The sequence below is a fragment of the Oscarella lobularis genome, chromosome 7 (assembly GCF_947507565.1).
Source record: "Oscarella lobularis chromosome 7, ooOscLobu1.1, whole genome shotgun sequence".
Classification (NCBI taxonomy): Eukaryota; Metazoa; Porifera; class Homoscleromorpha; order Homosclerophorida; family Oscarellidae; genus Oscarella; species Oscarella lobularis.
Genome location: NC_089181.1, coordinates 2,999,105 through 3,017,584, shown reverse-complemented (window position 1 = coordinate 3,017,584; position 18,480 = coordinate 2,999,105). Strand labels below are relative to the sequence as shown.

General features: G+C 46.7%; 11 protein-coding genes and 1 long non-coding RNA gene across 18 annotated transcripts in view; 5 read left to right on the top strand and 7 right to left on the bottom strand.

Annotated features, from left to right (window-relative positions):
- Positions 1 to 4: 4 nt before the first annotated feature.
- On the bottom strand, positions 5 to 1,653 carry LOC136189102 (glutamic acid-rich protein-like; the record flags this gene model as incomplete). The annotated part of the gene is made up of 7 exons (XM_065976945.1): positions 1,487 to 1,653; positions 1,301 to 1,434; positions 1,166 to 1,249; positions 1,058 to 1,120; positions 880 to 996; positions 781 to 825; positions 5 to 718 (listed from the first exon to the last, which is right to left on the bottom strand). Coding segments are annotated over exons 1-7 (1,260 nt in total), but the record flags the coding sequence as incomplete, so codon positions are not given.
- A 185-nt stretch (positions 1,654 to 1,838) lies between these two features.
- LOC136188665 (RNA transcription, translation and transport factor protein-like) lies at positions 1,839 to 3,148 on the top strand. The gene is made up of 7 exons (XM_065976418.1): positions 1,839 to 1,929; positions 1,982 to 2,106; positions 2,163 to 2,262; positions 2,310 to 2,408; positions 2,461 to 2,642; positions 2,697 to 2,748; positions 2,798 to 3,148. The coding sequence occupies exons 1-7, from the start codon at positions 1,869 to 1,871 to the stop codon at positions 2,950 to 2,952; spliced, it is 774 nt and encodes a 257-aa protein (XP_065832490.1). The 5' UTR covers positions 1,839 to 1,868; the 3' UTR covers positions 2,953 to 3,148.
- A 76-nt stretch (positions 3,149 to 3,224) lies between these two features.
- Positions 3,225 to 4,843, bottom strand: LOC136189191 (G protein-coupled receptor 137Ba-like). Of its 3 annotated transcripts, none has more exons than XM_065977075.1 (7): positions 4,397 to 4,843; positions 4,029 to 4,337; positions 3,889 to 3,930; positions 3,704 to 3,841; positions 3,528 to 3,653; positions 3,397 to 3,476; positions 3,225 to 3,330 (listed from the first exon to the last, which is right to left on the bottom strand). In XM_065977075.1, exons 1-7 carry the CDS (start codon positions 4,841 to 4,843, stop codon positions 3,246 to 3,248), a joined length of 1,227 nt encoding a protein of 408 aa, XP_065833147.1. In that variant the 3' UTR covers positions 3,225 to 3,245. The 3 variants fall into 3 exon arrangements, with proteins under 3 accessions (XP_065833147.1, XP_065833148.1, XP_065833149.1); XM_065977076.1 differs by having other exon boundaries at positions 3,231 to 3,343; XM_065977077.1 differs by having other exon boundaries at positions 3,233 to 3,330; positions 3,386 to 3,476.
- Positions 4,844 to 4,849: 6 nt separating this feature from the next.
- On the bottom strand, positions 4,850 to 5,819 carry LOC136189196 (uncharacterized). Its single transcript, XM_065977085.1, has 3 exons — positions 5,661 to 5,819; positions 5,314 to 5,606; positions 4,850 to 5,129 (listed from the first exon to the last, which is right to left on the bottom strand). The coding sequence occupies exons 1-3, from the start codon at positions 5,802 to 5,804 to the stop codon at positions 4,967 to 4,969; spliced, it is 600 nt and encodes a 199-aa protein (XP_065833157.1). The 5' UTR covers positions 5,805 to 5,819; the 3' UTR covers positions 4,850 to 4,966.
- A 274-nt stretch (positions 5,820 to 6,093) lies between these two features.
- Positions 6,094 to 8,021, bottom strand: LOC136189193 (SAC3 domain-containing protein 1-like). 2 transcript variants are annotated; one of them, XM_065977079.1, is made up of 13 exons: positions 7,743 to 8,021; positions 7,650 to 7,694; positions 7,475 to 7,594; positions 7,328 to 7,418; positions 7,203 to 7,273; positions 7,038 to 7,148; positions 6,937 to 6,989; positions 6,830 to 6,878; positions 6,616 to 6,759; positions 6,502 to 6,561; positions 6,391 to 6,429; positions 6,266 to 6,330; positions 6,094 to 6,204 (listed from the first exon to the last, which is right to left on the bottom strand). In XM_065977079.1, the coding sequence occupies exons 1-13, from the start codon at positions 7,805 to 7,807 to the stop codon at positions 6,173 to 6,175; spliced, it is 945 nt and encodes a 314-aa protein (XP_065833151.1). In that variant the 5' UTR covers positions 7,808 to 8,021; the 3' UTR covers positions 6,094 to 6,172. The 2 variants fall into 2 exon arrangements, with proteins under 2 accessions (XP_065833151.1, XP_065833150.1); XM_065977078.1 differs by having other exon boundaries at positions 6,391 to 6,455; positions 7,743 to 7,840.
- LOC136189194 (alpha-soluble NSF attachment protein-like) overlaps positions 7,604 to 18,480 on the top strand; it is a 26,862-nt gene continuing 15,985 nt past the window's right edge. Inside the window, exon 1 of the mRNA XM_065977082.1 lies at positions 7,604 to 7,613. The gene's annotated coding sequence lies outside the window, so the exon portion shown is untranslated. The remainder of the gene's footprint in view (positions 7,614 to 18,480) is intronic.
- Positions 7,869 to 8,724, top strand: LOC136189195 (uncharacterized). The gene has a single exon (XM_065977084.1). The coding sequence runs from the start codon at positions 8,003 to 8,005 to the stop codon at positions 8,681 to 8,683; it is 681 nt and encodes a 226-aa protein (XP_065833156.1). The 5' UTR covers positions 7,869 to 8,002; the 3' UTR covers positions 8,684 to 8,724.
- LOC136189189 (ERO1-like protein beta) lies at positions 8,675 to 12,789 on the bottom strand. 4 transcript variants are annotated; one of them, XR_010670359.1, is made up of 13 exons: positions 12,695 to 12,789; positions 12,491 to 12,610; positions 11,929 to 12,302; positions 11,744 to 11,877; positions 11,596 to 11,682; positions 11,360 to 11,519; positions 11,242 to 11,302; positions 11,104 to 11,190; positions 10,923 to 11,047; positions 10,817 to 10,865; positions 10,705 to 10,762; positions 10,203 to 10,383; positions 8,675 to 10,104 (listed from the first exon to the last, which is right to left on the bottom strand). XR_010670359.1 is itself a non-coding variant. In XM_065977073.1 (12 exons), exons 1-11 carry the CDS (start codon positions 12,782 to 12,784, stop codon positions 10,739 to 10,741), a joined length of 1,311 nt encoding a protein of 436 aa, XP_065833145.1. In that variant the 5' UTR covers positions 12,785 to 12,789; the 3' UTR covers positions 8,675 to 10,383; positions 10,705 to 10,738. The 4 variants fall into 4 exon arrangements, 3 of the variants coding, with proteins under 3 accessions (XP_065833145.1, XP_065833144.1, XP_065833143.1); XM_065977073.1 differs by having other exon boundaries at positions 8,675 to 10,383; XM_065977072.1 differs by lacking the exons at positions 8,675 to 10,104; positions 10,203 to 10,383 and having other exon boundaries at positions 10,557 to 10,762.
- On the top strand, positions 8,861 to 10,559 carry LOC136189190 (uncharacterized). The gene is made up of 5 exons (XM_065977074.1): positions 8,861 to 8,957; positions 9,014 to 9,496; positions 9,556 to 9,861; positions 9,917 to 10,312; positions 10,371 to 10,559. The coding sequence occupies exons 1-5, from the start codon at positions 8,891 to 8,893 to the stop codon at positions 10,385 to 10,387; spliced, it is 1,269 nt and encodes a 422-aa protein (XP_065833146.1). The 5' UTR covers positions 8,861 to 8,890; the 3' UTR covers positions 10,388 to 10,559.
- On the bottom strand, positions 12,847 to 15,780 carry LOC136189184 (RAD50-interacting protein 1-like). Its single transcript, XM_065977065.1, has 14 exons — positions 15,648 to 15,780; positions 15,398 to 15,585; positions 15,157 to 15,330; positions 14,970 to 15,098; positions 14,789 to 14,918; positions 14,582 to 14,686; positions 14,298 to 14,523; positions 14,109 to 14,246; positions 13,858 to 14,057; positions 13,631 to 13,800; positions 13,522 to 13,568; positions 13,344 to 13,465; positions 13,172 to 13,287; positions 12,847 to 13,119 (listed from the first exon to the last, which is right to left on the bottom strand). Exons 1-14 carry the CDS (start codon positions 15,750 to 15,752, stop codon positions 12,876 to 12,878), a joined length of 2,094 nt encoding a protein of 697 aa, XP_065833137.1. The 5' UTR covers positions 15,753 to 15,780; the 3' UTR covers positions 12,847 to 12,875.
- LOC136189186 (lysosomal Pro-X carboxypeptidase-like) lies at positions 15,808 to 17,388 on the top strand. Its single transcript, XM_065977067.1, has 2 exons — positions 15,808 to 16,067; positions 16,122 to 17,388. The coding sequence occupies exons 1-2, from the start codon at positions 15,808 to 15,810 to the stop codon at positions 17,293 to 17,295; spliced, it is 1,434 nt and encodes a 477-aa protein (XP_065833139.1). The 3' UTR covers positions 17,296 to 17,388.
- LOC136189197 (uncharacterized) overlaps positions 17,597 to 18,480 on the bottom strand; it is a 1,424-nt gene continuing 540 nt past the window's right edge. The window contains exon 3 of the long non-coding RNA XR_010670360.1: positions 17,597 to 18,228. This is a non-coding gene — a long non-coding RNA (uncharacterized lncRNA). The remainder of the gene's footprint in view (positions 18,229 to 18,480) is intronic.

The window sequence follows — 18,480 nt, the reverse complement described above, 5'->3', positions numbered from 1 at the left end:
CTCTTTCGTCCTCATTTGAAGCTTGATTGTTTCTGCTAATTACTTTATCATCTGCTTCTCGCTCGTCATTGGAAGACAGACTTTCTGCCTCCTCGCCGTCGGAATCCTCGCCGTCTTCGCTTGGAATAAACGCTTCCTCATCATTGAGCTCGTCATCCCCGTTCTCTTCTTCCTCCTCGTCCTCGTCCTCGTCCTCCTGCTCTCCCTCCCCCTCCTCTTCGTCTTCATTCGTCTGCAACCCACTTTCTGAATCTATCTCCTCAGCCTCGGCAACAGATTCATCTGTCTCCTCCTCATCTTTCGATACTTTCTTATCTTCACGATCTCCGTCTCTTTCACTATCAGGTTCTTTCTGTTCTCTGCTTTTGATGGCCTCTTCCTCTATGATTTCTTCACTCTGTTTCTTTTCCATGCCATTTTGCGCATTTTCAGGGCCCATCTCGTCATTCTTTTCCATTGCCTCCTCTTTCGTTCTTCTTGCTAGCAATTCCTCGACGCGCTTTTGCGCTTCAACAAACTGCTTCTCGATGTCATTTCTGTCCATGTTAGGAGACAATGGCACGCCAATCTCGTCAGCCATGGCAATGACAGACTTCTTTTCCTTCAACTCCTCCAGCTGTTGCTGAGCATTGCGTAACTCTTGTGAAACAGACGACGGTGCCTCTACTGACTCCGGCTGCACGGCTATCTCCTCCGGTGCACCAGCAGCTTCAGAGTCCTTTGTAAAAATCCCAACGTGATCCTCTTATCAAAATAAAACAGAAGAATACTTTCTCGTACCTGTTCTTTGTCGTTGTCGTGACCACCGTCGTCTCCTGTTGTCTCCTGTGAACACAACGACTTTTTTTTCAATTGCACGCCTACACTCGTTTTCCTGACCTCTTTCTCAATCATTATCTCTCGAGCAGAGCTACCCTCTGGCAAGTCCATGCCTTCGACGGGCTTTTCCTGCTCTTTTCTCCACTGATCTACAGAAGCCGGCACATCAGAAGCCGGCTTTAGCGAAAAAAAAGACTTCAATCACAGAGGAACCTCATGGAAAACCATTGCAGCTCACCTCACTCAACTGATTAGCAGAATCACCCACAGTAGTAGGTGACCCACCTCCCAGCACACCAGTCTAAAAACCTCGCTATAGTACTACACAAGACAACTCATCACATACTGCTGGAACACGCTGCAAATCAGTGCTCAAAATTTCAATCTCTTCGACCATTACGGCCGGAAAATAGCCCCGTTTACCGTCAATCTGCGCGAAAATGTTAGAGTGAAGCACCTTCCGACTGGTCGTCAGTATTACCTCGCCTTCCCAAATGAGTTTGTTCTCGCCTTCGTGCTTCGCGAAGACTTTCACGCGATCGCGACTGTTGAAGCTGAGAAGACGGCCGTCGGCCGAGCGATGGGCGCGTCGCGCCGAAGCGATCGAGATCGGTTCTGGAAAAAAGTTGGTTTTTTGAGCGATTTGCCTGCTTCCGGGCGATGTTACCTTGGCACAGGGGGTCCCGGCACAATTTCGTGTGACGCGTTTGACTGAATCCGCTCAAAATTACGAGCAGAGCAGCTGCTACAAATCGTCGTGCGAAAACCATGGTAGCGATTTGCGATTATGACGTCCTCAATCACTTTCTAGCCACTAGCCAACGTGTACAAGACTCCGGGACGTTCGATGGTTTTAATTGCCCGGAGCATAGACCCGGAGCGAAAAGCGCGCTTTTTCTGAAAATATGCGTTTTTTATGCCGTTTAGTGTTTGGTGTAGATTTGGAATGTTGTCTTACTTAGTCTATAGTGACTTTTTTTTCTGGCGCACGAGAGCGCGTCCTAGCGCGCGCTTTTTCACGCCTTCGTGCAAGAACACTTTCATCGAGAATGTTTCGTCGAAAGCTGCAATGTCTGAAACATCATTCGGTTGATTCTGTTGACGTTTCGAGTAAGAAATCCTAGCGGGGCCTTTTTCGGGGTAACCGATGGCCCGCCTTCAGAGGAGAACGACTTTCGCGCTCTTGTCGTCTGGTTGGAAGATCAAAAAATACGCCACTACAAGCCCGAAGATCGAAAAGCCTTGCGAGACATAAAAAGCGACGCGTGGACGCCAGCTTTTAGCAAAGTACGTTACTTTTGAACGACTTCCTCCGACCGTATCTTCTTCATCTTCTTTATCAGTATCTAGCTGATTTAGAGTTTCCATTTGAAGAATCCGATAGAACAAGCATCATGGACTGGCTCCTAGGTCACGCTGTCCGACTAGAGTACGCAGACAACGGTAATCAGTTCGTATCATTCAAACCACGTAAAACACCTTTCCACTAGCCGAGGAGCTGACAAAGACATCAGAAATCGTAGCTAGTGTAGGAAAGACGACGAGTCAAAGCTCTGAGCAGCAGCAGCAGCAACAGCATCGATTTGATGGTGCTCTTTCTTGCATAGAACCTAAATGTTTTATTATTGTTCTGTTCTCTAGTGGACAGTACTGACTTCAAGGCCGGTGCGACCTCGCTTGCCAAGCTATTTGATTTGCCAGCACACACCAATCACTTGAAACTGTTTCAAGCCGTCGCTCTACTCGTTGAGCAGCAGTTGTCCCCTCAAGCTCGAGATCAAGCTAAAGCAGACAAGAAAAGTCGACGAGAGAAACAGGGAAACGTAAGATGGGAACACAACGTAACGCAAACGTGGCTCGCTATTTCTTTGGTGCAGAAGCTTGAAAGTGTGCCACTGGCCGACACAGAGTTAGGTTTCGATTTATCAGGTAACGCAATTTGTCAGTGCACACGCATCTTCTTTTCTATTGATTCCAGATCCGGTTCTAAGAAACGCAGCCAAAGTGCTGCGCATTTTGCACATAGCTGAACTGCGTGAATTACAGACAAAAATCAATGAGGTTATTGTAGCCGTGCAGAAACTTACAGCCAATCCAAAGACAGATCAGCGTCTTGGGAAAGTTGGTCGATGATGATGATGATGACCATCATCATCATAATCTAAGAAACGCTTAGAGCCATTTTTTGAGTTGTACAAACGTACATATGGCCATACCAATTACACTACACTGCGTTTGGTTTCAGGGGTCACAGAAAACGCCTTGCAAGTATTTGTGAAATTCTGTATTGATAAATTTTTTACAAAATATACAAATTTAAGAAGCGTGATTGGTTTCATTTCGTGGCAACCATCTTGCTTGCTAGCTAGCTTACAATGCACTAAAAGAAACGCACCCACCCACCCACCCAAAGCTACTGCGTTTGATCAGACGTTTATGGAGTGAGCGGATGTAACGGATAGGGATGAATGTATTGAGGATGCTGGAGAATAATTCCTGGCAGGTAATGATCTAGAGAGGACGGCTATGTAAACATGTATACAGCTCAATTAATTAATAATGGAACCTGTCTCTTACCTTCCTGAACTCAGCAGGGGTCTTCTCTCGGAAGGCTTTTTAAAGTATGACTGACTGACAGGCGGAATAACATCTTCTCTCTGAGAGAACCCATTGCGTTATTAAAGCGAAAGAAAACGAGAAAAACGTACTTGTACAGCGGGAGGTCTCTTGACTCGAAAATGAACGATGACAGCTACGGTAGGTAAGTACTCCCAGACAAACAGCACAACGCCAAATATGATGTAGCCTGTCCCAACGTCGCCCCCATAGTCCGCCTTGAGAAATAGAATAAGGTCAATGTGTTTAATTAATTAATGGCACTCACCTCATCTGCCACTATGGGCCAATTATATCCTTTCGAATTGACGCCAAGTGTAGTTTTAGTTGCTACGATATTATACGCAATTCTCGTTAGAAAGAGCAGAACCAAGACAATCGCCGTCGACTGCACAGCTGACATTCCCTGTGACAAACATTTCAATTGCCGCCCAAAACTCTCTGCGTACAAACCTCGCTTTCAAGTGTTCGCTTGAGACCAGAACTCCTAGCAATCTAGAGAAACAAAAAAATTGAAACTAAACTAAAATGAGCGCTTTGGGGGCTATTTCGCTTTTCATTTCAAAACTGTCGGGCCAACTTTCTCTTCTCACCTTCACTATGCAAACGCTGATTGTGACGGCGACGAGAAGAAAGAGCCCCTCCGTTATTCCGACTCGCAAAATCGGATAGACGTACGGAGAAACGGTGCCCGGCCTGATGACGCCCATGGACTTCTTTCGAAGTGAGTTGTAGTCGGCGTAGGTTAGCACGCAGCACGTCGTGTTCACCGCGACAAAAATCGCCAAAAGAAGCGCCCATACGATCGCATTAAAAGACGAAGATGACATTCGACAGCAACGCGACGGTTCGTCGCCGCCGCCCTCTCTTTGACGTAATTCCCGCCCACCTTTATTTACAACCTGGAACAGGGCCAAGAAAAAAAAAAATTACGACGCGCTTCTCCGACGACACTACGTACCGCTATATAGTAGTGAGCAAAGAGCGAGAGTGTGGCGAACTGGAGGCAAACGGGTAGCGCGTAGAGTAGCCAATAGGCGACGACTGGTAAATCGTAGGCAACCGTACAGACGTTCAGGTCGAAATACAAGGCGAACATGATTACGCGCAGTAAAGCCCAGGCGAGACAGAGCGCGACGAATACGGTCCGATAAGCGAGTTTCTTGTAACGATGATAGAAGATGAGAGCGAGTTGATAGGCGATTCCGACGAAGAGGAGGCCGTAGACGATAACGTAGAATATTGTGACGGCGACGCGCACCTGCGACGGAAGGTCGATCGACGCTGCCGTAACCGTACTAACAGTGCTCGTCGGAGTGCTCGTCGGAGCGCTCGTCGACGAGTTCGTTCGACGAACGTCGTACGCGTCCATAGAAGGGGAGGCGTGGCTGGCTGGATGCTCGCGCATGCGATGCGACGTACAGTACCATAGATTTTGGTAGAGATCATATGCACTCACACGAAAAACAAGCAAAAAAAAGAAGGAACAACGAAAACAATAAGACGAGTGCAGAAGAACGTAAGTTGCATCCTACTTTGAGGACGCTCTCACTTTTGCGTCCACTTCTTCAAAACTGACGTCGCCCATCGCACTTGCCTCCACAATGACATGCAAACCCGTTAATTTCTTCTTGATTGCTTCCTTGGTGCTAGCAGCCAACATCTTCTTTTTGACAGGTGCCTCATCCGGAGCCCTAATACAGTATTCCACTTATTCATCTGCCTGTGGTCCCCCTCTCTATTTACTAAAACAGTCACGATCTACACACTGTGCAAATCTGGCTAAGATCTCCACATTAGGAATAACGCGTAGTCTGATCTCAACTAACCAAAGTTAGCTTGGCATACATTTATGTTTGCCAAGGGGGTCTCACTTACCAGTGAACAAATAAGATTTTTTCTCTTAGCCCATCATCTTTTTTGTAGCTGTAGTCATACACAAACCAGCGTGGCTCCTTTGGAGGCAGTTTGGCAAGAAATGCCTCCCAGCACTCTTTCTCTTTCTCCGGCGTGTGACCGTCGGCTCGGAGTTCTGAGCTTTCGACGATAACCTCCTTTCCGCTATCCGAAATGCGCATTTCAATCATCTTGATTCTGCCGGCGCCCGATGTATTCTTTAGCTTCGCGAAAGTCGTCACGACCTCTTCGTTGACTTCAATGCCTGACATCGCCTAGAAAGGAGGAAAAACGCTGTTTGCACGGTCGAGACGACACGATCGACGAACCATGACTGCTGCTTGTAAGGGAGACGATCGCAAGAATGATCTAAGAGCGTGGTCACTTGATGACGCATGCACGCACCGAAGACCATATATGGTCAAGGTGAACTCGACTGTTAGAAGTCCCGTAATTTCCGGTAATGGCGTCATCGGAGACCGGGCGTCGTGGAGCATTGAACAAGTCGGAGAGATTACTTTGCCACGAGGCACGTGATGCTTTTTACGGTTGCCTCGATAGCGGCACGAAATCGTGCGACGACTTGAGGAGGCTGTACGAATCGGCGTGCCCGTCAGCCTGGGTAAGCTGAGCAGAAGTTCTAATCGGACGAGACGAGCACGCTAGGGTACATTTCAGATCGCGTATTTCGCTCGGCAGAGAAACTACAGCAAATACAAAGAGAAACTGAATACCGAGGGTTTTAAGCTTGAAAACGAAGAATAATAATTTAGAAATTTGCTATTTTTTGCTAAAATGTCCTTTGATGATATCAAAAATTTTTACGTCGTCTGTCAAAAATTTATCGATAAAACTGTACCTGGATAATGGATCCTGTCAAGAATTAGTATATGTAGTGAAAAAAAGAATTTGTTGTTATAGCGTTGTACCGTACCTTTTTCGAGCTTTCTTGGTAGCTTCCTTTCTGAAAGATGGCCGATCCTTCCTTGACTTCTATGCCTGAAAGTAGTAACTGGTCACCCTCACATAAAATAAGCTAAACGATCAGCGCCGTCTTGCCATGCTCTGCACAGAGTGCCCCAGCTTCTTCTTCGGACTCTAATGCCAAAATGGTGGCAAGATTCCTACAAATAGATTCAGCCAAGAAAAGCGTGATGAAAATGCAGTCACTTTAGTGGGTAAAGACAATTCTTCATGCTGTATCCAGTGTTCATCACTTTCAGTGCAAGTCTGTGCCAATGAGATTCGTGCGCTTTACACTTGCACATGGCTTTGTTTTTTCACCTGTGAAATTTTTTAACGTGCCTATGAATGGCACAGGACAGGCACGCGGCAGGCAGTTGATCAACGAGGCGGAAAAATCGAACGTAATTTCTAGTCGTCTTTGCCAAAAAGATTTTAAAGGCAAGAGAAATGAGAGGATGTTGTCTGGTGAATGAAAGAAACCGCATTATATAAATCTTAGGTGCACATAACTGGAATTAATCAATCGAATTACCGCCGTTTTGTTGGCTGAGACAGAATGTAGAGACAAGGTTCAGATGAATCTAGCAAACCAGCACTAAACAAAAACGATAATAATAGTGACCTACTCTAAAAGTGTACCCAAGTTGTAGAGAAGATAGATAGCTGCAAATTCTGCCCATTCATTCTGACATCTAATAAAGTTCTGCACGCGGATCCGGTAAAGATATGCTAAAAGGTACCTGCATGAGTGAACTGAACTGCCATCATAGCAGAACAACAGTTGAGAGATACATTGTTGAATCATGTCCCCATTCAGCTTTGCTTGAAACCCGGGCCAAGACGTGCCAAGTCTGAGAGATAAAGATATAGATGCCACTGAAAAAAAAGTCAATTTTTGATGTCACCGGTATCCAGCATAAATAAAGAAACGTAGGCATCGTAGCACTATGCCTGCCGTTGTTTCACAACAAAGTCTCTATAGTTTCAGTTACAAATATACTATAGCGCTCTTTGTTTGAATTAATTAAACCTGAATAGTTATGTCCTGAAGAATGCTGCGAAAACGATCGGCCACAAATTCATAGACGACAGGCCACGAAACGTCCTTCCTGTCAAGAATGCTAAAAAATTTGCCAGACTGTCTAAAGCAGACTAGAGACTGGACGAGCACATATACTTATCGATTAAATAATCCGAGGTCATAAGAAGAGCTTCAATCGTTCGAAGATGACGAGAATTGCAGAGGTCGACACCAGCGGCCGATCGTCGATACTCTTTTACCATTCGAATATCTCCGCTAGTCGCGTCCAATGCATGTTTGAGTCAACTAGTGGAGAGGGAGATATGCATACCTCGTGCAACGTTCTAGAACGTGCCGTCGCTTTTCAGCTTTTCGCCTGGAATGAAAAGAATGCGTTATGCGCCACTTCTGATTGCGCGAAGACCTGCGGACTTCCTCGTCGGCGCACATAGCTGAGCAAATGCCCACGACAGCGGGCCAAGGATTCATTTTCAGAAAAGCTAGCGTACTTTAGCCTCTTCATGACGACAATGTCAAAACAAAACTATTTATAGCCCCTTCGTCAAAGTTGCGAACGTGGCAACTGGTGACATAATTGTGCTTTGGACAGCAGAAAATTCAGGTGATAATAGCTCTGAGCTAACGTTCGAGTCTACAGACTTGCGAGAGGCAAGGCAAGGCAAGATGGCTTACGATGACGACGGTCAACGCCATCCGCCCATCTTCGAATCCTGTTTCGCTTCGAGCGAATCCCAACAGATTTCATCGGACATCACGTGCAAGGAGATAATTCCCGACGAAGGCTGGCTGCTGAGCAACTGCCTCGCTCGCGACGAGTGCCAGCGCATCGTCAAAGCGTGCGAAACGAGCGGCTTCGAAGACGCGCGAGCCTTCTGTCACATGTACGTCAATCGTTTCAACGATCGCATGATGACAGACGACGAAGATCTCGCCGATTTCCTGTGGAAACGAGTGGGCGCCTACGCGCCGCGTCGCGTCGACGTCGACGGCAAAACGTGGACGGTGAAAGGGCTCAACAGTCGCTTCCGCGTATGTCGCTACTTCAAGGACCACTACTTCGGTCGGCACCGAGACGGCGAAGTGCACCTGTCGCCGACCCTACGAAGTCTCTACACGTGCATGTTCTATCTCAATGACATGGGCGAAGATTTCGAAGGCGGTGCGACCAAGTTTCTCGTCTACGGCGATCGCGGCGACGTTCGTACGAGATTCGACGTCGTTCCCAAAGCCGGTCGATGCGTCGTCTTTCGGCAGACGTCCCCGAACACGCTACACGAGGGCATTCGACTCGCGTCCGGCACGAAGTACATCTTGAGAACAGACGTTATGTATACGATCGATTGAAATATCTGAATATATTATGAATTAATAGATATTAGATATAGCTCGCCTTTGGTCTATTACGGTACGGTTGTGAAGGCGGTTTCTAATTTGCAGTCATAACCGTGGGTGTCCTGTCGCCTTATTTCTCCTAGCCACAATCTTTGTCTAGCAATATAAGTGAGCCTTGCTAAGCCCTTTCTGGTCAGTTTGGTAACACATCCTGCTCGCATGACGATCCTGCAGGTTTTGGCCTTTTGCATTAGTTTGCAAATAGGAAGCGGTTTTCTATGGTGTGGTAAGGCCTTATGCAATCTATCCACCAGGCTTCAGCAAAATATGAAACTTCATCAGGTACAAAGACCCAGTCATCGTGGTCAGGCAGGAGCAAGAGCAAAACTACAACATCAAGCAGACGTTTTATGCATCAACATGGCCAGGGATCCTTTTCCTTCTCGGACCGGAGTCAAAAGCACGTCTATTCGCCCGTACTCATTCGATCCGAATTGACCAGCAAAATGATTCTGAAATATACCGTCACTTCAACCTCCAATACCGCGACGATGGCCACGTTATTCTATCGACAATATTGCGTCTGGACGTCGGGTCGTCGTCGCGCCGCGGAATGGCAATCTCACGTCTTGGGCTCGTCGCACTCCGGATATGAGAAAACGAGCTGCATAGAATTATTCGATTACCGCAATCCGGCAACGTCCAAACTCTGCCGTCTCTTTCGCGTTGAATTGCAGGTGACCGTCGCGGGTAGCCCGGGAACGGTCACAGTGAGAAAGGTTGACTTTGGCAACTTTGAATCGTGCCTAGGCAGCTATGATCCACGTTTGTATTTATATCGTTCGACTCTCGCGAGAAGGAGATTGCACTTCCTTTCTTTCTAGTTTTCTATTCCAAGACAAATGCGTCGTGCAACTTTGACGAGGGCGATTGCGGCTTCCGAAACGACGCGTGCGGACTGCAGAGGTGGAAAGTGAGCAAAGTTCCAGCGAGCGGCAACCCAGTCCTCGACGGCCTTGGCACTCCGTTGCTCATCGAAGAAAAGCATCGCCAGTGCAATTATTCGATTTGCATACCATGCATGCAAAGTTCCGGTTTCACGGAGTTCAACGAGACGACGCCGCCGCCGCCGTCGCCGACCGCCACGGGCTTGCCTCCGCCAGCAAAAAGAGCCGTTGCACCTCCCCTAGGTAAGACAAACATCTCCTTTTTTGTCTTGTCATCTTTAGTCGTTCCATGCACTAGGCAATGCTCTCACGCTGAACCCTCGCAATAGCAGCGAAGTGGCCGTGGGTGTATTTGGCACGCCGACGCTGATCCATCATCCGAATAACAAGATTCTCAGCTTCGGCTACGATTTCCAAGCGTACGGACTTCATCAGATCGTCGTCGGCGCGCTGTGCGAGTCGTTGACGGCGCGACCTTACATGCTTCTAAAGAGTGAATATCAGAACTACGACGTGCGTAATTTCAAGGTATCGCCCTATCGATATTCGGGCACCAAGTGTATTCATCTGCACAAGTTCATTACCGAAAGCTTTTGCTCGCGCTTCAGCGTCCAGTTTCAGGGCGGCGCTTTCAGTAGTCCCCTTGCTATTGATAACATTGGGTTTCACGCCGAGACAAAATACATGCCATGCGGTGAGACGCGCTGCATCTTTGAGGTTTTTTAATAGACGTGTTTTTTTTCTCTACGTAGATTTCATTGACAACTAGGAGAGTCAGAAGAAAAAAAGGATTCAGCAATTTTGGGACGCAGCTTATAGGAAATTTAGAGCCAATTCTCCCCAAAAAAGACAATTGATTGCCACGGTCACAACCAACCAATCGTACTGTATTCTAACCGTGCTGTCAGATAAACCCACGCACCCATACATAGTCTATGAAGGAGAGACTATGAAGTCCACTTCAAAATCCCCAACGCGTTCGTTAGATCAACGGGAAAAAGAAGAGGGAGACGAACGCTACTTTGCGCGCGTACAGAAAATGTCTATTCGGGAGCTATCTCTAAAGAAATACATAAATAGAATTACACGTTCAATCGTTAGTCGCTCAGTAAGGCTGCTTTCACGTTGAGCCTTTTTCTTCTTCCTTTCCATCATATCACTTATATAGTCATGTTAATTTTGGCCGTATATTTATTACCTCTTCGAGTTTTCTAAATGTTTTTAATGCATTAATACTGCTCGAAAATCTACAGTGATAAAAAATGAGAATAGGACTCTGTACTGATGACGCCTCGCTCGCTTGCCTTCCTAAAACGTTGAATAGAGCAACGATTTCGTTCCGGCGCAGCTGGAATCGTTGAGTGACATTTCGGGATTGATCCAGCTCCCACGAGAAGAGAATCTTCAATCCAGTGCCAATACCTAGAGTCTAACGAAAAAAAAGAAATGAAAAGATGTCGTTTCTACGACGTTCCTTCCTCTTGCCTGAAGTTTTCCCCATAGTTTACACTTGTCGCAACCGACGCAATCCATAATGCGAGAAATATTGCGAAAGTGCAATCGAAATTCCTCCTAAGAAATCACCAATCAAAGACAAAGAGAAACATCGCGACGACGTCTCACTTTGAGAGAAGCCGACTCCCCTCTAAACATATCTGACTCGTCAAACGTTCCAGGACACGATCTAAATAGAAGACAACGCGTCACTCTGTCTCTATAGTGACGAGATGCCGTTTCTCACCTTGCCGACTCTATCAACTGCAGAACGTCTTCCTTCACTCTGCGATCTTCCTCATCGTTGCCAGTATAGAACGTCTCCTTTTCAAGATAAGATCCAGCTTTGACGATTGCTCTCAGCGAGAGAAGATAGATCATGTAAAGATTCTTTAGCCAACCGGGCCCTTGCGGGAGAAAAAAAACAATAACAATACGGTAAGTCTTGCTCTCGCCAAGAGGAGGAGTACGACGTTGCGCTACCTCGTCCGCGTGTCATCTCGCTATCAAACCTTCGCTTGAATTCACTCAAATTAGGACTCCACGTTGGTTTCGAAAAGGGTCCAGCTCCTAAAACAAAGCATACCCCCCCTCTCAGATAAGAAGACCACACGGACACTCCCAAAACGACCTTTATGAAAGTACTTTGCACAGAGATGTATATTGATACTGGAATGAAGACCCGATATAGCCCGATAGAAGACCCTCTCTTCGCGACAAAGTCCACTCGGCGTAAACCTGGAATAGACTTTCGGCCTTCCATTCCTTAAATAAAGCAATAGATAAAGAATCAGACCGGTTTTTTTTCTCGTTTACGGAAAGCAATTCTCTTCGTATATCGATCGCCAGACGCGACGAGGCGAAGCGCCCGCGTAGCCCGTGTAGCGTTCGGGATTCTTGAGCAGATCGACGTAGAGAGTCGCGTCCGATCTCTCGTCGTCCAACTCGCAAAAGTTTTCCGGCGCCGCGTCGTCGTGATTGTCCCACGTGGCGAACGCAACTTGTTCGCGTTCGCTCACCGATTGATCGACTTCGCTGAGAAATTGCTTTTCGTTATTGTGCTCGCAATCGTAGCCGTCGTCGACGAGACCGCGGGGGAGTTCGTCGATGGGACATGATTCGACGCTGCAGTCGCGAAGAACGCAGCGACCGTCGTCCGGCCAAAACAAACACGATTTAGTCAAGTCAACCTATATAAGAGTACTACTATAAGTCATCAGTTGATTTTTCCAAAATACATGAAGTATCAATTAATAATTGTGAGATCGGTGGGCGCGTCAGATCAAATTACGTCATAATTAGGGTTTAGAGAGAGGAAGCTTCCAGGGGGAGGAGTCGGAATGACAAATAATAACATTCTATATATAGTGTTTCTTGCTTTGAAATATCGAAAGTAGTCGCGTTCGAGCAGCCGCTTTAGCTTCGGATAAATGTGAACGGCGTTGAGCCGATTCGTCGTCTCAACGTCGCAAACGCAGTCGTCGACTATGCCCTTCAGCTGAAGTGACGTGGCACCCAAAAGGGAACAAAAAGGGAAACGGTTAGGTCTTGGAGATTTCGCGACCCTAGAAGGAGATCTTACGTCGCAAACTCGACGCGACGTATTGTGATAGTCACTCGTGGCGCTGACGAGAAGGCTGACGAGATAGAAAAGAAGTCGCGACCGACCCATTCCAGAAAAAAGACGCACGTTAGAGAGAGCGACGCGTCACGTACTGTCACGTGGCCGTTAGCTACACGTGCAACAATGGCACTGGCTAAAGCTAATAATCACCAAGCTGAAAATAAGCTAAGGAGCTATTTAGTGCTGTGTTCTTGACTAATGCCACAATGCTATGAAAATCTGGTCGTCGCCGCAGGACTGATACCGTCTCCAATGGTGTCAGTCTCTGAAGACTTTTCATTTTTGGTACAGCAGTGTCTGCCCCCTCTTTTGGACTATACACGGGCCACGAAGAGTCAGCTTCAGCTTCTGTTAATTGCATTATTTCCCATGCACATTTCAATCTGAAAAAAGGAAATTGAACAGATTGTCGGTCGATACTGAAAAAAGGCTTACTTTTTTAAACAAACGTGTGGCTTTAGGCCCAAGTCTGAAAACACTAGGAAAAAATTATCGAGAACGTCTCCGAGCCGCGCAAAAACATCTTCAGTCATCTGTGTCTTGACGACAACCTGTGGCATACAAGAGCACTGTCAGTCAGTGGAAGCCCAAAACGAATTTCTAATACAAATGTGCGTTCAAAGACGATCTTATCAACATTTTTCGATGTCTCTTGAAGCAACGTTCGAAACACGGACTCGGCAAGATCAGCTTTGAGCAAAAGCACCGTCTGACGAACATAAATAACAACTAAGGCAACAGAAAAAATAAAACCAGTAGACAAAAAAAACCGAACGAATTTAAACCTGCAGATGCCCTTTCGTCTTCTGAATGCGAACCGGAAAAAATCCAACTAAAAATCAAAACACGTTTATAAAAAACGATGCCAATACGTTATTACTCGACGCCCAACACCTGGTGCTGTAATGAGCTTCAACTTCCTTAACAATCGTCCTAATCACTGCCTCTTCTACCTTTCCTTTCAGTTCCGATAGAGACGCAGCGGCTTTGCCAAAGACGCCCAGCGAGTCTTCTTCAGCGCCCGAGTCATCTCGGCTCTTCTGTTCCCACAGTTGCAAATAAAACTAGAGAAGATATACGCATACGTGTAAAGAAACGCTAATGCTCCCAGTGTCTCTCACCGGTTCTTCGGCCCACTGTTGAATAAGCAGCAGCAAGTACGTGCACGCATTGCAGAGTAGGAAAAACTTGCTCGTCAGCGGTTCGCTCGTCATGGGACTAGCTAATTCACTAAGGCAATTGCAGAATTTCTCGAGCAGAGATCCTTGGGCGCGAAGGAACTTTGATTGACAAGTCATGTCAGGTAGGAAAGAGTACCTCGCTAGAAAAAAATTCAATTATGTATTTTGGCCATCGATCCCTTTGGCTATACCGGGCATAGCTAGTATGTAGGTAATGAAGTCGTCGACAAATTGAGGCAACTTAAATTCGGCAATTTCGCTTATTTGACAGCGGGTTTCATCCCATCCAGTTGAACTGCTAATCAAACTGGACACATAATCGAGACCGCCTGCAAAAAAGACAAGATAAATAGAACGCTATTAGTTGATCGACGACTCACGTCTCTCTTCCCACGCAAGCCATCGCGATAATAACGGTTCCCTGCACAGAACGTCAAGACAGCTACATTGGTTCGCCGTCAAGCCGCTCATCAACAGAAATTTGCCGTTGAACAACACGAGTTCATCGATAGCATGCCCAAGCAGCGCTTCGTCGTCCAAAATACTAGGCAAACTGTCGGAGAATTTTTCCGCAATGAGAGAGACTAAACCTCGAGCAAAGTCCATCTAGAGATGAAAAAGACCAGAGTAAGAAGAAGGCAAACGCGCTGACTTTTCTTAGTACCATGGCTACAGCTTGTCCCGGTGGCATTGACGGTTGTACGTACTCCTCGATTATCTGTCGATTCATTCTTAGCCAATTCAACACTTGCGTCATGTACCACTCAGGCTAATGGAAATTTAAATAATCATACATTCTTGCTGGGGTCCTTTCGACCATGCCAAGCCAAGCTAGCACGGTTGGAAGATTCCCCGTCTTCACAGTACGTGCCTTTTCTATTTGATTTGTCGGCAGATGCCCATAGAAATGATATCGAAATCGTTTCTGCAAGGACATAAGAAAAATGCTCATGGGCGATTGAGAGTCCGGTCCGTCATCGTCATCGCTGGGACGACAGTCCCTACAAAAAACGAGTAGACTAATGAAAACGACATAGTTGCAGCAGACGTACTGGGTTTTCAGTAGAAGTGATACGAGCAAGGAGAATTCTTTTCTTTTTTCGACGCCGCTTGGCGTTGCACCGAACGACGGCGCGGACACGATAGGCCAATTCAATAACTTCAGAACCTTCTTAAATTCTCTGCAACGGCAACAGCGAATAATAATAAATAATAGAGAAAATCGAAATTAAACATTACTTGGTTAGATGTGACTGCAATTTCGTGCGCGAAGACGTAAGACGAGCGCGTGCAAACGCACAGAGATGACGACACGACGAATCGGCAGTGCAATCGTAAATAACTTTCAATTTTTCCAAGTTCCTCAAAGCGTCCGTCCACGCCTCGTCCTTTACACGTGCATCGAGTCTCGACCTATATAAGGAGGAAGAGAAGTCAACTGAACCTCCTCATGTATTTATTGACTGGATGATTGGCTCACGTCAAGTCCGTCGTTTCTCTTATGTAGGCGAGATAGATTTGACATCTTTCCAACTGCTCGTATTTTGACATCATCTTTATCAGATCGTCGGTGGTCGACGATGATGACGTCAAAAGAGGCGTTTTGGTCTCGTCCAGCTCCGATTCTTCTTCCAAGGAGTCGAAGTGATCCGCATCTTTCAGCGATGCCTGACAGAGGAGGTCGGGTGTGAAGACGCCACGATTCGATCGCAAATTGATAAATAGCCTACCTCGAGCTCTTCGATTTCTTCGACGAGATTCTTTCTTCGATTTCTCAACTCTTTTTGCTTTAACTTGGGCTTGGCGCCGGACAAAAATCTCGTACCGCTGTCCATGAAGAGAGAGAAGGCAAACAGCTAGACGCTCACGCGCGCTAAAGCGGAAGAGATGATGTCAGAAGTTTTCCTGTATCTGTGCATTGTCACGGGAGTGACGGCAGTTGTCCATTGGCGTTTTCCGACGCCCTCTTCGCGTCACGTCGTCCCTCAGTCTTCGTACGAGTACGAAACGGCCTACTTTACTCAACCAATCGACCATTTCGGCTTCAACGCGCAAGTCGGCGAATTCAGGCAACGCTATCTCCTATCGCTTAAGTATTGGAAACCCGGAAAACCTGTCTTCCTGTACACCGGCAACGAAGGCGACATAACGTAAATAATTAGATTAATTAATTAAATTTTTGATTACGTTACCTGCTTTTTTAGATGGTTTTGCAACAATACAGGTTTTATGTGGGACATTGCTCCCGAATTCGAAGCCATGCTAATTTTTGCAGAACACCGTTACTATGGCGATTCATTACCATTTGGCTCAGACAGCTATGCAACGGCGGGAAATTTGCAATACATGACAACAGAACAGGCACTCGCCGACTTTGCTCTTCTCATTGAACACATCAAATCGACTCTTCCTGGTGCCGAGAATTCTCCTGTGATTGCATTCGGCGGTTCATACGGCGGCATGTTGGCCGCGTGGCTTCGCATGAAGTATCCAAACGTCGTCGGCGCGATTGCCGCGTCGGCACCCATATGGATGTTCGACGACTTGTCGCCGTGCGACGGATTCAACAAGATAGCAAGTCGAGACTATCGCTCGACCCCGGGCGGAGAACAGTGCTTCGAGAATATTCGAGGTTTCTGGGCCGCTCTCAACCGCACAGCGGAGCAAGAACACGGAATGTTCGTCGTATCCTTACTATTTGAGCTTTGCGACGACATCCTCGACGTGAACGTACTCATCGATTGGTTCACGGCGATTTTTGGGAATCTGGCTATGGTTAATTATCCGTATCCGACGTCGTTTTTAGAACCGCTGCCGGCTTGGCCCGTATCGGTGGCTTGCTCATATTTGAATGAGTCGAGGCTCTATGGCGAGGATCTTCTAAACGCTGTTAAGAAAGTCGTTAATCTCTATTTCAACTACACTGGAGAATTGACCTGCTTTAATTCTTCGTTGCAAGGACCGTCGTCGTTCGACGTTCGGGGTTGGGACTATCAGGCGTGCACCGAAATGGTCATGCCGATCTGCTCGAGATATGAATCGAGCGTGTTTCCGCCGTCGCGATGGAATCTCTACGGTTACGTTCAGGATTGCGAGAGACGGTGGATGAATGCAACGGTGCGACCGGACTGGGCGGTTACGTTCTATGGTGGCAAGGATATTTCGTCGCATAGCAACATCGTCTTTAGCAACGGCGATCTCGATCCGTGGTCATTCGGCGGCGTTTTGACGAACTTGTCGCACACTCTGACAGCTGTTATCATTGAAGGCGGAGCTCATCATTTGGACTTGCGTGCTGCCCATCCCGCTGATCCCCAATCAGTTATTGATGTGAGGAACGTCGAGAAGGCGCACATTCGAATGTGGATAGAAGCCTGAAAGGAGAACATTGCCGTCTTTGCGTACTACGGTGTCGTTTGTATTTTTTTCCTATTTTGTTGTAAATTGAATGAAGTAGTACCTTTGTCGTGAGTCCATTTGATCCAAAGGAGATAAATTTACGTTTCATACGGTTTCGCCGTGATTGACCGGAAAATCTCATTCAGACGGAATTCTTTCCAACGCTAGCTGAACCGTAGCCTGCAACACCGCGACGCTGGTTTACCTATGCGTCGTACTCTCCGTTTGTCTTAAAAATAAAAACGTCTTGCTGCTGTAACGATACAAGAACACAGGAATGCAAGCTTGGTATAGGTATCCTACATAGCATTTCTGTATAACTACAGAATCTCATATCGCTGCGTGCATAAACCTAACACTGGCTAAATAGCTACAACCCTGTTTGAAGGCATACCTTCCGAACTGAACAAAACTAGAAGAATACGTACAGATCTCAGTGTCTGTCAGATGTGTTTATTTATCATCACTGGAGGATTGAAGGATGTTTTCAACATCCTTGCCTAGAGATGGATCCAAACCTAACTAGTAAGGCTTTCATCAGACGCGCGAAATAATTATCGAAAAACTTCTTTAGATCCTCCTGACCAGCCTTTAGATCCTCCTGACCAGCCTTTAGATCCTCCTGACCAGCCTTTAGATCCTCCTGACCAGCCTTTAGATCCTCCAGACCAGCCTTTAGATCCTCCTGACCAGCTTTTAGATCCTCCAGACCAGCCTTTAGATCCTCCTGACCAGCTTTTAGATCCTCCAGACCAGCCTTTAGATCCTCCTGACCAGCCTTTAGATCCTCCAGACCAGCCTTTAGATCACTCACTTTTTCCTCTAGATTCTCCTGACCAGCCTCCAGAAATGAGGAGCCTTCAACGATTTCAGCTTTAGGTGTCGAATTCTCTTTTTAGCGTTCCGCTTTATCTAAAAATAGTACCCAAATTAATTTATTAATTAATTAAAGTGAGTTGCAGATCATTTACTATTACTAATGAATTACTGTTTGCTGGTCAGGTGACCTCCCCACTCCCACCTACCCACCAACCCGTATGCAGATACTGTATCAGAAGCCATCAGGTTTAGGTACAGCACCTAATACTGGCCTGAATGCAGTGCACGCCAACCACTGCCAACCGCCTGGCAGGACAGACGCATTAGAGTTACTTCAATGTTCTC